This window comes from Pipistrellus kuhlii, unplaced genomic scaffold (assembly GCF_014108245.1).
Source record: "Pipistrellus kuhlii isolate mPipKuh1 unplaced genomic scaffold, mPipKuh1.p scaffold_m20_p_3, whole genome shotgun sequence".
In the NCBI taxonomy this organism is placed as follows: domain Eukaryota; kingdom Metazoa; phylum Chordata; class Mammalia; order Chiroptera; family Vespertilionidae; genus Pipistrellus; species Pipistrellus kuhlii.
Window position 1 is genome coordinate 104,704,598 of NW_023425529.1, and position 12,295 is coordinate 104,716,892.

The following is a 12,295-nucleotide window of genomic DNA, read 5'->3' on the forward strand; positions in this document are numbered from 1 at the left end:
GCCTAGGGGAGGGCTGCAAGAGGTTGGCCAACTGGCCCCACCTATTATTAGTGTAGAGGGGCAGATCAGGGGTGAGGCCAGCTGGGGAGGAGGGGCTGCAGGCCAATTGGGGTTGTGGGGGCCCTTTGGGGGCAGGGCTGACCAGGGATTTGGGCTGTGGGCCAGTTGGGGTGGGGCAGGCCAGTCAGGGGGAAGGGCTGCAGGGAAAGGTTGGCCAGCCACCATGCCCTCGATAGGGTGGAAGAGTCCAATCAAGGGTGGGGCCAGCTGGCCAACCTCCCAGAGCCCTCCCCCCAGCAAGCCCCATACCCCGATCGGGCCAGTTCCCTGGCCACAGTGGGCATCATAGAGACTCGTTGTTCTAGTCCGTCCTTTCAGCATTCCAGTTGCTGGCTTTTTATGTATATAGACTATTGGCCTGGTGCATTAAATTTGTGCACAGCTTTTTGCAACGGGTTTGCTGCCAGAACACAGGTGTCGTGAAAACCACCATTAACTCAAACCCAAGATGGGAAAGGAAAAGACTCACATCAACATCGTCGTCATTGGACACATAGATTCTGGCAAGTCTACCACTACCAGCCATCTCATCTACAAATGTAGTGGGATTGACAAAAGAACCATTGAGAAATTTGAGAAGGAGGCTGCTGAGATGGGGAAGGGCTCCTTCAAGTATGCCTGGGTCTTGGATAAACTGAAAGCCAAATGGGAGCAAGGTATCACCACTGATATCTCCCTGTGGAAATTCGAGACCAGCAAGTATTATGTGACCATCACTGATGCCCCAGGGCATGGAGACTTCATCAAAAACATGATGACAGGCACATCTCAGGCCGACTGTGCTGTCCTGATTGTTGCTGCTGGTGTTGGTGAATTTGAAGCAGGCATCTCCAAGAATGGACAGACCTGTGAGCATGCCCTCCTTTCTACACATTGGGTGGAAATAGTTGATTGTTGGTGTTAACAAAATGGATCCCACTGAGCCACCCTACAGCCAGAAAAAGATACGAGGAAATTGTTAAAGAAGTCAGCACCTACATTAAGAAAATTGGCTACAACCTTGACACAGTAACATTTGTGCCAGTTTCTGGTTGGAATGGTAACAACATGCTGGAGCCAAGTGCTAATATGCCTTGGTTTGAGGAATGGAAGGTCACCCATAGATATGGCAATGCCAGTGGAACCACATTGCTTGAAGCTCTGGATTGCATCCTGCCACCAACTCGCCCAACTGACAAGCCCATGTCTGCCCCTTCAGGATGTCTACAAAATTGGTGGTATTGGTACTGTTCCTGTGGGCAGAGTGGAGACTTGTGTTCTCAAGCCCAGCATGGTGGTCACCTTTGCTCCAGTCAATGTTACAACTGAAGTAAAGTCTGTTGAAATGCACCATGAAGCTTTGAGTGAAGCTCTTCCTGGGGACAATGTGGCCTTCAACGTTAAGAACATGTCTGTCAAAGATGTTCGCGGTGGCAATGTGGCTGGTGACAGCAAAAATGATCCACCAATGGAAGCAGCTGGCTTCACAGCTCAGGTGATTATACTGAGGCCAGATCAGTGCTGGATATGCACTTGTGCTAGATTGTCACTCAGCTCACATTGCTTGCAAATTTGCTGAGCTGAAGGAGAAGATTGATCGTCGTTCTGGGAAAAAGCTGGAAGAGGGCCCCAAGTTTTTGAAATCTGGTGATGCTGCCATCGTTGATATGATTCCTGGCAAGCCCATGTGTGTTGAGAGCTTCTCTGACTACCCTCCTCTAGGCTGTTTTGCTGTTCGTGACATGAGACAGACAGTTGCTATGGGTGTCATCAAAGCAGTGGACAAGAAGGCAGCTGGAGCTGGCAAAGTCACCAAGTCTGCCCAGAAAGCTCAGAAGGCTAAATGAATATTATTTCCAACACCTGCCATCCCAGTCTTAATCAGTGGTGGAAGAAGGTCTCAGAACTGTTTGTCTCAATTGGCCATTTAAGTTTAATAGTAAAAGACTGGTTAATGGTTACAATATACCTTAAACCTTCAGAAGGAAAGAAGAATGTTTTGTGGGCCATTTGTTTCTTTTGTGTGTGTGACAGTTTTTAAGTTATTAGTTTTTAAAATCAGTACTTTTTAATGGAAACAACATGACCAAAAATCTGTCACAGAATTTTGAGACCCATTAAAATAACAGTTTAATGAGAAGAAAAAAAAAAAATTTGTGCACAGAGAGGGTGTTCCCTCAGCCAAGTGGGACATCCCTCTCGCAATATGGGACTCCTGGCTCCTAACCACTCACCTGCCTGCCTGATTGCCCCTAACCCCTCTGCCTACCTGACTTATCACCCCTAACCTCTCTGCCTGCCTGCCTGATCGCCCCTAACTGTTGCTAACTGCCTGCTGGCCTGATCTCACCCCCAACTGCCTCTGCCTGCCTAATCACCCATAACTGCCCTAATCTCGCCCCCAACTGCCCTCCCCTTTCAGCCTGATCTCACCCCCGACTGCCTTCCCCTGCTGGCCAATTTGGTTCTGATTCTTCATTTTCTATGCCATTCAGTATCAAAAGCTCCGCCTCCTAAGCAGACATTTGCTCCTCACAGTTGATCCAGATTTAGTTCTGACTAGCCAATTTCTGTGCCAGTTAGCATCAAAAGCTCTGCCTCCTAGGCTGCCATTGGCTCCTCACAATTCTCTCAGATTTGGTTCTGATTGGTCAATTTCTATGCCAGCCAGTGTCTCTGGGCCTATCTCTGGGCCTGATTAGAGAGGCAGGGCTGATCAGCAGCCCCCCCACAGAGGCCTGGAGAGAAACAGAGGCGTGGCTGCTGGCAAAGTCTAGAGCACATGTGTCAAACACAAGGCCCGCGGGCCAAATCCGTCCCGCCAGGCCTTGCAATGTGGCCCGCACCGTGCTGTCATCACTGCACTCCGCTGCGTTTCCATCACAATGACAGTTTATGACTGTTCAGTAAGCCATTCGGCCCGCGATTTAGGCTGGATTTTAGATTTTGGCCCCTTCTCTGATTGAGTTCGACACCCCTAGTCTAGAGAGAAAGAGAAAGGCAATGGCTAATCAACATCTGCCACAGAAGCTGCAGATTAGACCCTGGCTCTCTCTCTGGGCCTCTCTCTGGGTCTGATCTCCAGCCTCCTCGGCAGTCAATGCTGGGTTGCTGCGCCCCCACTGACTGCAAGACTGACTTCCATTGTTCTGGCGAGCCTTCAGTCGGTGAAGTCAGTGTAGTGCTACCATCCCCTATTATGATTGTGTTGCTGTCAATCTCTACCAGAAGGTCCTCCATAAAGTTTTTAAATATATTTAGGTGCTCCTATATGAGGTGTGTATATACTAATATGTTTACCAGGGTTATATCCTCTTGTTAGATCAATCCCTTTAGAAATATGCAGTGACCTTTATTGTTTTGTGTAATGGCCTTCATTTTGAAGTCTGTTTTGTCAGATACAAGTATTGCTATCCTAGCTTTTTTTGGTATACATTTGCAAGGAAAATTTTTTCCACCACTTCATTCTCATGCTGTGTGAGTCTTTTTTTCTGAAATGGGATTCTTGTAGACAGCATTTTTGGGTCATGTTTTTGTATACATTCAGTCACCCTTTGTCTTTTGATTGGAGCATTTAACACATTTACATTTAAGGTTATTATTGAAAATTTGTGCACAGGGACAGGGGGAGGGGGGAGAGGGTTGTTTCTCAGCCCAGCCTGCACCCTCTCCAATCTGGGACTCCTTGAGGGATATCTGACTTCCTGGTTAGGCCCAATCCTGTTGGGCAGTTGGACATCCCTCTCACAATCCAGGACTGCTGGCTCCCAACTGTTTGCCTGCCTGATTGCCCCTAACTGCTTCTGCCTGCTAGCCTGATCACCCCCTAACCACTCCCATGCCAGCTGATTGATGTCTAACTGCTCCCCTGCCAGCCCGTTTGTCCTCAACTTCCCTCCTCTGCCGGCTTTGTTTACCCCTAACTGTCCTTCCCTTCAGGGTTGATCACCTCAACTGCCCTCCCTAGGTAGGCCTGGTCCCTCTCAACTGCCCTCACTTGCAGGCCTGGTTCCTTCCAACTGCCCTTCCCTGCTGGCCTGATCACCCACAACTGCCCTCCCTTGTAGGCCTGGTCCCTCCCAACTGCCCTCCCCTGCTGGCCATCTTATGGTAGCCACCTTGTATCCACATATGGGCAGGATCTTTGATCACATGAGGGCAGCCATATTGTGCTGGAGTGATGGTCAATCTGCATATTACTCTTTTATTATTATAGATAGGATAGAGGCCTGGTGCATGGTGGGGGCCAGCTGGTTTTCCCTGAAGGGTGTCCCAGATCAGGGTGGGGGTTCCTTTGGGGTGTGGGGTGGCCTGAGTGAGGGGCCTGTGGTGGTTTTTAGGCTGGCCATGCCCCCCAGTGACCCAAGTGGAGGCCCTAGTATCTGGGATATATTTACTTTTCTACAGTTGAAACTTTGTAGCCTGGAGTCAAGCCTCCTGCTTGCTCCATGGTGGCAGCCATTTCTGTTTGGATTTGTTTACCTTCTTAACTGAAGCTTTGTAGTCTGTAGTGGAGGCTTAGGCCTGTTAGGGCAGGCGGAAAGCTTGGCTTCTTCTGTTGCCAGAGAAACCCAAGCCTCTGTGGCCAGAGCCATCTTGGTTGGGGTTAATTTGCATACATGCTCTGATTGGTTGGTGGGCCCGGCTGGTGGTGTTGCTTGTTGAGCGGAGTGATGGTTAATTTGCATATTACTTTTTTATTGGGTAGGATAGGTACTTTCTTATTGCCATTCTAATTCCTTATGCTGTGTTTCTCTCTCTATTCTCATTACAGCAGTTCCTTTAGCATTTCTGGCAGTATTAGTTTGGTGGTGTTAAACTCCTTTACTCTTTTTTTTTTTTTTGGTCTGGGAAACTCTTTATTTAACCATCTATTTTGAATGATAGCCTTCCTGGATATAGTCATCTTGGTTTCAGATCATTGTTATTCATTACCTTGAGAATTTCATGCCATTCCCTTCTGGCCTATAGAGTTTCTGATGAGAAATCAGCTGACAGACTCATGGGAGCTCCTTAGTAGGTAACAAGTTGCTTTTATTTTGCTGCCTTTAAGATTTTCTCTTTGTCTTTAATTTTTGGCATTTTAATTATAATGTGTCTGGGCATGGGCCTAGTTGGGTTCTTGGAATTTCGTGCCTCCTGGACTTGTTTGATTTTTCCCTTCACTAGGTTAGAGAAGTTTTTCTGCCATTATTTCTTCAAAATTATTTTCTACCTCTTACTCTTTCTTTTCTCCTTCTGGCTATTCAATTATGTGAATATTGTTGCATTTCACATTGGTCCACAGCTCCCTTAAGCTGTCCTCCTGTGTTTTAATTGTTTTTCCTTTCAGTTCTCTGATTGAGTGATTTTTTTTTTTTTACACCATCTTCTAATTCACTGATCCCATCCTTGACTTCCCTTAATCTGCTGTGTATTTCTTCCAATTTAGTCTTTATTATGCTTTTCATTCTTTATTTCCAACTGTTCTTTTTTATTTATTTTATTATTTTTTAAAAATATATTTTATTGATTTTTTACAGAGAGGAAGAGAGGGGGATAGAAAATTAGAAACATTGATGAGAGAATCATCGATCAGTTGCCTCTTGCACACCCCCTACCTGGGATGTGCCCGCAACTAAGGTATCGCATGCCCTTGATCGGAATCGAACCTGAGACATTTCAGTCCGCAGGCCAGTGCTCTATCCACTGAGCTAAACCAGTTTTGGCAACTGTTCTTTTTTAATAGTTGCTATATCTTTTCTCATGATGTTGAACTTATTTACTATCATGAATCTTCACTCTATATTGGTAAATTTCTTACCTTCATTTTGTTTAGCTCTTCTTTTAGAGAATTTTCTTGTACTTTCATTTGGGGCTTGTTTTTTTTTGTCTTCCCATTTTGGCTGCCTGTTTGGGTTTGTATCTATGTATTAAAGTAGATCTGCTACGATTCCAATCTCTACTGTAGGACAGTGTCAGGTACTATTTTTACTGGCCCTGAGTACCCTGTTTTCAGCAATCCACAGCTTATGCCTCCCTGTGCTGAGGCTGGGTGCCTCCTGGAAAGGACCAAGATGTGCACCATGGACTGCTTTTTTAGCATGGGGCTTAGCATGGAGATCAGGCAAAGACTCAAAGCCTCCAGAGCTTGTCTGCTGCCTACAGTCTGATTGTTATCAGCATAGATTCGCCTTAGACTATCAAACCACAGGGTGGAGTTAGAGGTTTTCCAACAGGGTGTGGCAATTGCCTTTCCCCCAGGGCAAAACCATCTGCATAGCAAAGGTCCTTTGGAGAAACTTGTCTGCTGCTGCTGAGTAGTGAAAGAATGAATCAATACAGGAAACCAGGGTGGCTACCCTCCAAGCTCCAACCATAGAGCCCCAAACCCTGTACTCTCTTCACACAGCTTCAGTCCACTCTGCCTTCCCCCTGCCAGAGCCCAAGCTAAATGGTTGCACATGAAATTTTGTGTGTTGGCCCTTTAAGAGAATGCCTGCATTTCCAGCCATCTCTCCCTGGCAGACAACAACCCTGCTGCTTTTCATAGCCAGGTATTAATGTGCTTTGGGCTGGGGAGCCAAGCTGGGATTCTCATTGGGAAGCCCCACAGCTCTATAAAGATAGGGCCCCCCACACATATATCCCTCAGGAACCTCAGCTGCTATCTAGCCCAGCCACCCCTTTAGCATCTCCACATTTCCTACCAGTCTCTGGGATCTTTACTTTCTGTCCTTGATTATCAGGGTTCTCTCCAGCTAGTCTTCAGTTGATTTTTCAGGATGGCTTTTCTGTATTTTAATTGTATTTCCAGTTTGGTCCTGGGAGATTGTCAATGTAGCTTCCACTTACTTTGCCACCATTCTTAAGCTCTATATGATCCAGTTTAATTTATAAGTAGATATGTGCCCTGAGTTATAAGTAAACTTAAAATTTGTCATCATTTGTACTTGAAGGTAAAATTTAAAATGTATTACTTCAAAATATTCAGTAATTCATTCTACATTTACCAGTTACCTAGATTTTTTATAATAGTATTTTTATTCATTATTGTACCATATTCTGATTATAAACTGGTGAGAAGGAATAGCCTTGTTACTCTGTGTTTTTATGAATATGTTTAAATATACACTATATTTAGATTGAGTGTAGATTTTAGAGTATGAAGTGAAAGTAATAAATGCTTTATCAGTATATATCTGCTGAAGTTTGTCCTAATTGTTATAAGTAAATGATATTAAATGATATTAAATGATATTAAGTGCTGTATCTAAAATATCTTCTTTGACTTGATGCAAAATGGGTATCAAATATATCTTATATTTCACACATTTAAAAAATACCAGTTTATAGTGTTTCTCAGCTCTTTGCATCTTCTTGATGCACTCAATGTTAAGCTCAATCAATTATGAATTAGGAATGATCATCAATTAATAGATCAAAAAATATTGTAAAGCCTCATCCAGTTAAACAAATTTCCAAACCAGTTTTCACCATTATTTCTTCCAACAAAGGTTAGTATAACTAGTGGCATTACCCACTCTGCTCAGAGAATTTACTCAGCATATTTTCATTTTTTCCTACTCTCCTTTTGGAAGCTTTACCAATTTGCAGGAAATAATCAATTTGCTTCAATGCACCAGACGTCTTACAAATGTATTGTTTTGGTTGTGGACATTCCAAAAACTGAGTAATTATTTCTAGCTCTGGGGATCAGATAAGACTTTGTAGATAATTTATTATTACTGAGAATTAAGGGCATTTTTAAAGGTGCTTGAGAGGTAGGCATTTCAGGCAAATGAAGGAATGTGAGCAAAAGAATTGAAGTCAGCAAGAACAGGGCAGAGAAGACATTCAGGAATTTCTTTGAACTGCAGAATTACAATAGTAATATAGAAAGTATTTTAAGAATTTTTGAATGACAGGGTAAGAAATTGTGACTTCTCTGAAACCCGAAGAAGCTATTAAAGCTCTCTGAAGGAAGGCCCTGGGAAAGGAGAGCCATGATAAAAGATACACTTTAGAAAGATTGACAGAAGTGCTTGTGATAAATTTAATGTGGAAAATATTAGAAGAGGAAAGACCAGATAGGAGTTTTCTGTGTACTCCAGGTGAGAGTTCATTAAAGTCTAAACTGAGGTGATGGATTGACAGAAATAAAAAATAGGAAAAAAAAAAAAAAAAAAAAAGTAGGTTTTGGAGTAAAGCTTGAAATTTAGATATAAAAATCAGGGGGGAAAAGTGTCAGTAGTTTTCATAAAATGTTACATAAATAAAAGTAGCTGGGGATGATAAGAAATAAATGCCATGAAAACCTGGGGAGAGTTCATGCATATTTAATGAGCCCAATAGTATTTTTTCCTGGCCAGATAATATTTTTCAAAATATTTGCTTTAGTTTATTTAAAACTATTTCTATTATTTTTATGTGCTTATGTACAAACACATATTTGTGACAATGCTATGATTTGTTATAGGCAAGCGTCAGGTTATTTTGGCCTGGTAATATAAACAGATAGATGAGAAATCTAGATGTAGTTGATGGTGAAGGAGCTACAGGCAAACCTCAGAGATATTGTTAGTTCAGTTCCAGACAACTGCAATGAAAAGAATATCACAATAAAGAGAGTTGATTTTGCCTTCATTTATAAAAAAAAAAAGCAATATCTATGAAGCACAGTGAAGTAAAACACAATAAAACAAAGTCTGTTAGTATAAGTGAAAAAGCAGTTTATTTTAATGTTATTCTGAGATTTGTAGTATTAATCAGTTTGAGTAATTATAAGCCTCTTTCTTTAATGTGTTATCAGTTGTGTTTGCAAAATCAATACATTGATGGTGGGTCACAGTTTCTGTTTTTTGTTTATATCAGCCACTGTTCCAGCCAAAAGATATAAAGCAGAGAACAAAATACAGTCCCTGCCTTCCTGAAACCTACATACTAATCAGGAAAATTTAACAAAGAAATAATAAATATAAAACAGTTTTTTATTTCAAAACCAAGATAGGTGACTTGTAGCAGTACAATGATTTTTTATCGGTATGATAATTATGAAGATGAAATGCATTGATTTAAATGTGAAACTTTCTTACAATTCTTAGTATTTTTAAATTATGTTTTCATATTTTGTTTGTTTACCAATAGAGAGCAGATCATCAAACAGTCTACTGAATTAGTCTGTAGAGCCTATGGTGTGGTGTATACTGCTGTGATGAATCCAGTCAATGAATACAAAGATCCAGAGACCATTCTACACCGATCGCCACAGCAAGTGCAGACACTTCTCTCCTGATTATATTATTTGAATGTTAGCAAAATATTGCATTCCAAGAACACTGAAGGTTTTCTTGGTATTTAGTTGGTCAATCTTTACTTTGAAATTTGATAGATACAGTTTTCTTTGTGTCAAAAGATTGTAAGTCCCAATAATTACTTTTTTTTGGTCACAGTATTGTGGAAGTAAGGAACTTATGTTGACCTGAAGTAGTGTTGCTCTATTTCTACTCTCCATGTAGAGAAGCTCTGTTATCTGCACCTCTCCAGCTCTGCCGTTTCCCCTCTATTTTGGAATATGATTGTACGGGGAAAAAGGAGTAGATGAAGTTGGAGGGATTTTTTTTACAAGATCAGTTTTAAATTAACTATATCTAAAAAAATAGATTTAAGAATTAGTATGAGGATATGACCTAAGAAATGTCACTTTACCTAAAGATTTGTTTGCTTTCTCATTAGTTATGTGAGTAGGTGCACTTACATTGAGGAGCAGGAATGTACACTCAGCAAAAGCAGGCAGGGAAAGAAATAATTTAAACTGTGTGGATTCCACTCTGTGTATGCCTTGAGCTTAATTCAGTGTGAAGTTTAGCACTTAGAATGGGGTTTAGGTGTGTAGACATTCTGTACTGCATAAAACTCTAGTCTTTAAAGATAGATATTTGTTATACAATGTGAGCTCTAAATTCAACCAGGTACAAATTTTGTCGGATGTTCAAACCAAAGAAATAATGATCTATTCTAACAGTGGAAGAAAAATGCCAGAGTAGCAATTGCTAATTGACATTAATTGATATCTATCTCCATGGTGGCCCCTTAACCAAGATGATTTGGGTTCTCATTTTAGAGCTTTATCTATGAGTAATACTCAAAATCACTGTGTATTTAAAAAAAATAATAATAAATTTCAGTGTTTCATGTGACCTTGCTTTGTAAGATTTTGAGCAAAATGTCTTAATTTCTGGTAAATCAACCAAAAGAAATCTTGAATTATAAATTAGAAAACCAAAGCATAAGGAAAAGTTGACTAAGTTAAGATATTTCGAAAAGTAGTAAGATAAAATTAACACTTATATTAAAATGTATATAACAAATTAGTATTTGCAGTACATAGCCTATTCACCTCTCTGAAATTTATAATTATTTATATTAAGTGATTCTCTGGGAGCAAGAAGATTATATATCATCTCTTTTATATATTTTCAGACTTTTTCTTTTAATAACTGTGTGATATATAAGAGATAAAAAATAAATTATGATGTAAATCAAGAACTTTAATTTTATGTAATTTATTTTTACTGAGAAAAAAGATTGCTACCTTATCATTAGTGAATTCTTTTGTTTTCTAAAAAATAAAAAAGAGCATATTTTGACCTTTTGCCTAGTTTTCTGAAATAAAATACTAAACTATTTCTAGATTGGCTCTTTTCAATATTTTTATACATTTTATTAAAGTATTTTTAGCCAAAACAGGTTTGGCTCAGTGGATAGAGTGTCAGTCTGTGAACCGAAAGATTCCGGTTCGATTCCGGTCAAGGACATGTACCTCGGTTGTGGGCACATCCCCAGTGGGGGGTGTGCCAGAGGCAGCTGATTGATGTTTCTCTCTCATCGATGTTTCTAACTATCTATCCCTCTTTCTTCCTCTTTGTAAAAAATCAATAAAATATATTAAAAATTATAATAAAGTATTTTTAGAAAGTATATTAATAAAAAGTTAAGTACAGTATAGGGTCAAGTTGAGATAACCAATGGGACGCTGATGTGAATGTGGTATCAATATGATTTTAAGAGCTAAGTAAAAATAAGAGATTAAAAGTGTTAATCCATTAGTGTGACTTTTATTTTCCATATACTTCATAATTTGGATTTTGAACTGTTCTGATGTGGCATAAGTATAACCTTAGATAATTCATGCCAGCCTTTCCTTCAGAGAGAAACGATATTTACCTGGTAAAATGTGTTTGAACTTTGCTATTTTTTTCTCTGGGCCTTTACTGGAACAACTGAAGGTTCAAGTTGAAAATTATAACTGAAATTTTTAAAATTCACTATAGGACCTCAACAGCAGATTTGTGAAGACAGGAAAAAGAATCAGTAAACTTGATGGTGGATCACTGAGACTGTCTAGTCTGAGGAACAGAATGAAAAAGTAATGGAAAAAAGTACATAATAGAAGGAAGAGGAAGAAAGGGGCCAAAAGAATATTTGCAGAAATATTGGCAGAAAACTTTCCAAATTATATTTTAAAAAATTAATATATATATTCAAAAAGTTCACCTTACTCTAAGTAGAGTAACTCAAAGAGATACACAGATACATATCATAAGCTATCAAAAGCTGAAGAATAAGAGGGAATCTTGAAAACGAGAGAGTTAACCATCATGTATGATTCTCAATAAGATTAACACCTGATTTACCATAAAAAATAAGGGAGCCCAGAAGGCATTGGATGATACATTCAAAATGTTTGAAAAACAAAACTGTTAACTTTGAATTCTAAATCTAGTAAAACTGCCTATGAAATTATAGGTGAAATCAAGACATTCCCAGATAAAAACTATCATACCTTCTCTATATGAATGTTGAAGGGAATCCTTGAGGCTGAAATGAATGGCTATTAGACAATAACTAGAATAAACAAAACAAAGAATAGTAAGGGAACAGAAGACTTCAGTGACACTGTAAAATATCCAGAACTACTAGTAATAGATGTCTGTAGAACACTCTACCCAACAATAGCCGAGTACGCATTCTTCTCATGTACACATGCTACATTCTCCAAGATAGATCATATTAGGCCACAATCTAATTCTCAATAAAATTTAAAAGATTAAAATTATATCACGTATCTTCTACTAGGATGTCATGAAATGAGAGATCAATAGCAAAGAGAAAATTTGAGAATGCATAAATGTATGGAAATTAAGACACTTAAATAGCCAGTGGGTCAAAGAGGAAATCACAAAGGAATTAGAGAATACTTTGAGAAGAATGAAAG

The 12,295-nt window shown here is 39.8% G+C and overlaps 1 protein-coding gene and 1 pseudogene across 2 annotated transcripts in view; both read left to right on the forward strand.

Annotated features, from left to right (window-relative positions):
- COG6 (component of oligomeric golgi complex 6) overlaps window positions 1-10,376 on the forward strand; it is a 78,401-nt gene extending 68,025 nt beyond the window's left edge. For both annotated transcript variants that reach the window (XM_036456059.2, XM_036456060.2), the window contains one exon: window positions 9,166-10,376. In XM_036456059.2, coding sequence (XP_036311952.1) covers window positions 9,166-9,313 — 148 coding nt within the window. In that variant the 3' untranslated portion in view covers window positions 9,314-10,376. The remainder of the gene's footprint in view (window positions 1-9,165) is intronic.
- Window positions 437-2,179, forward strand: LOC118728941 (annotated as a pseudogene).
- Window positions 10,377-12,295: the final 1,919 nt, after the last annotated feature.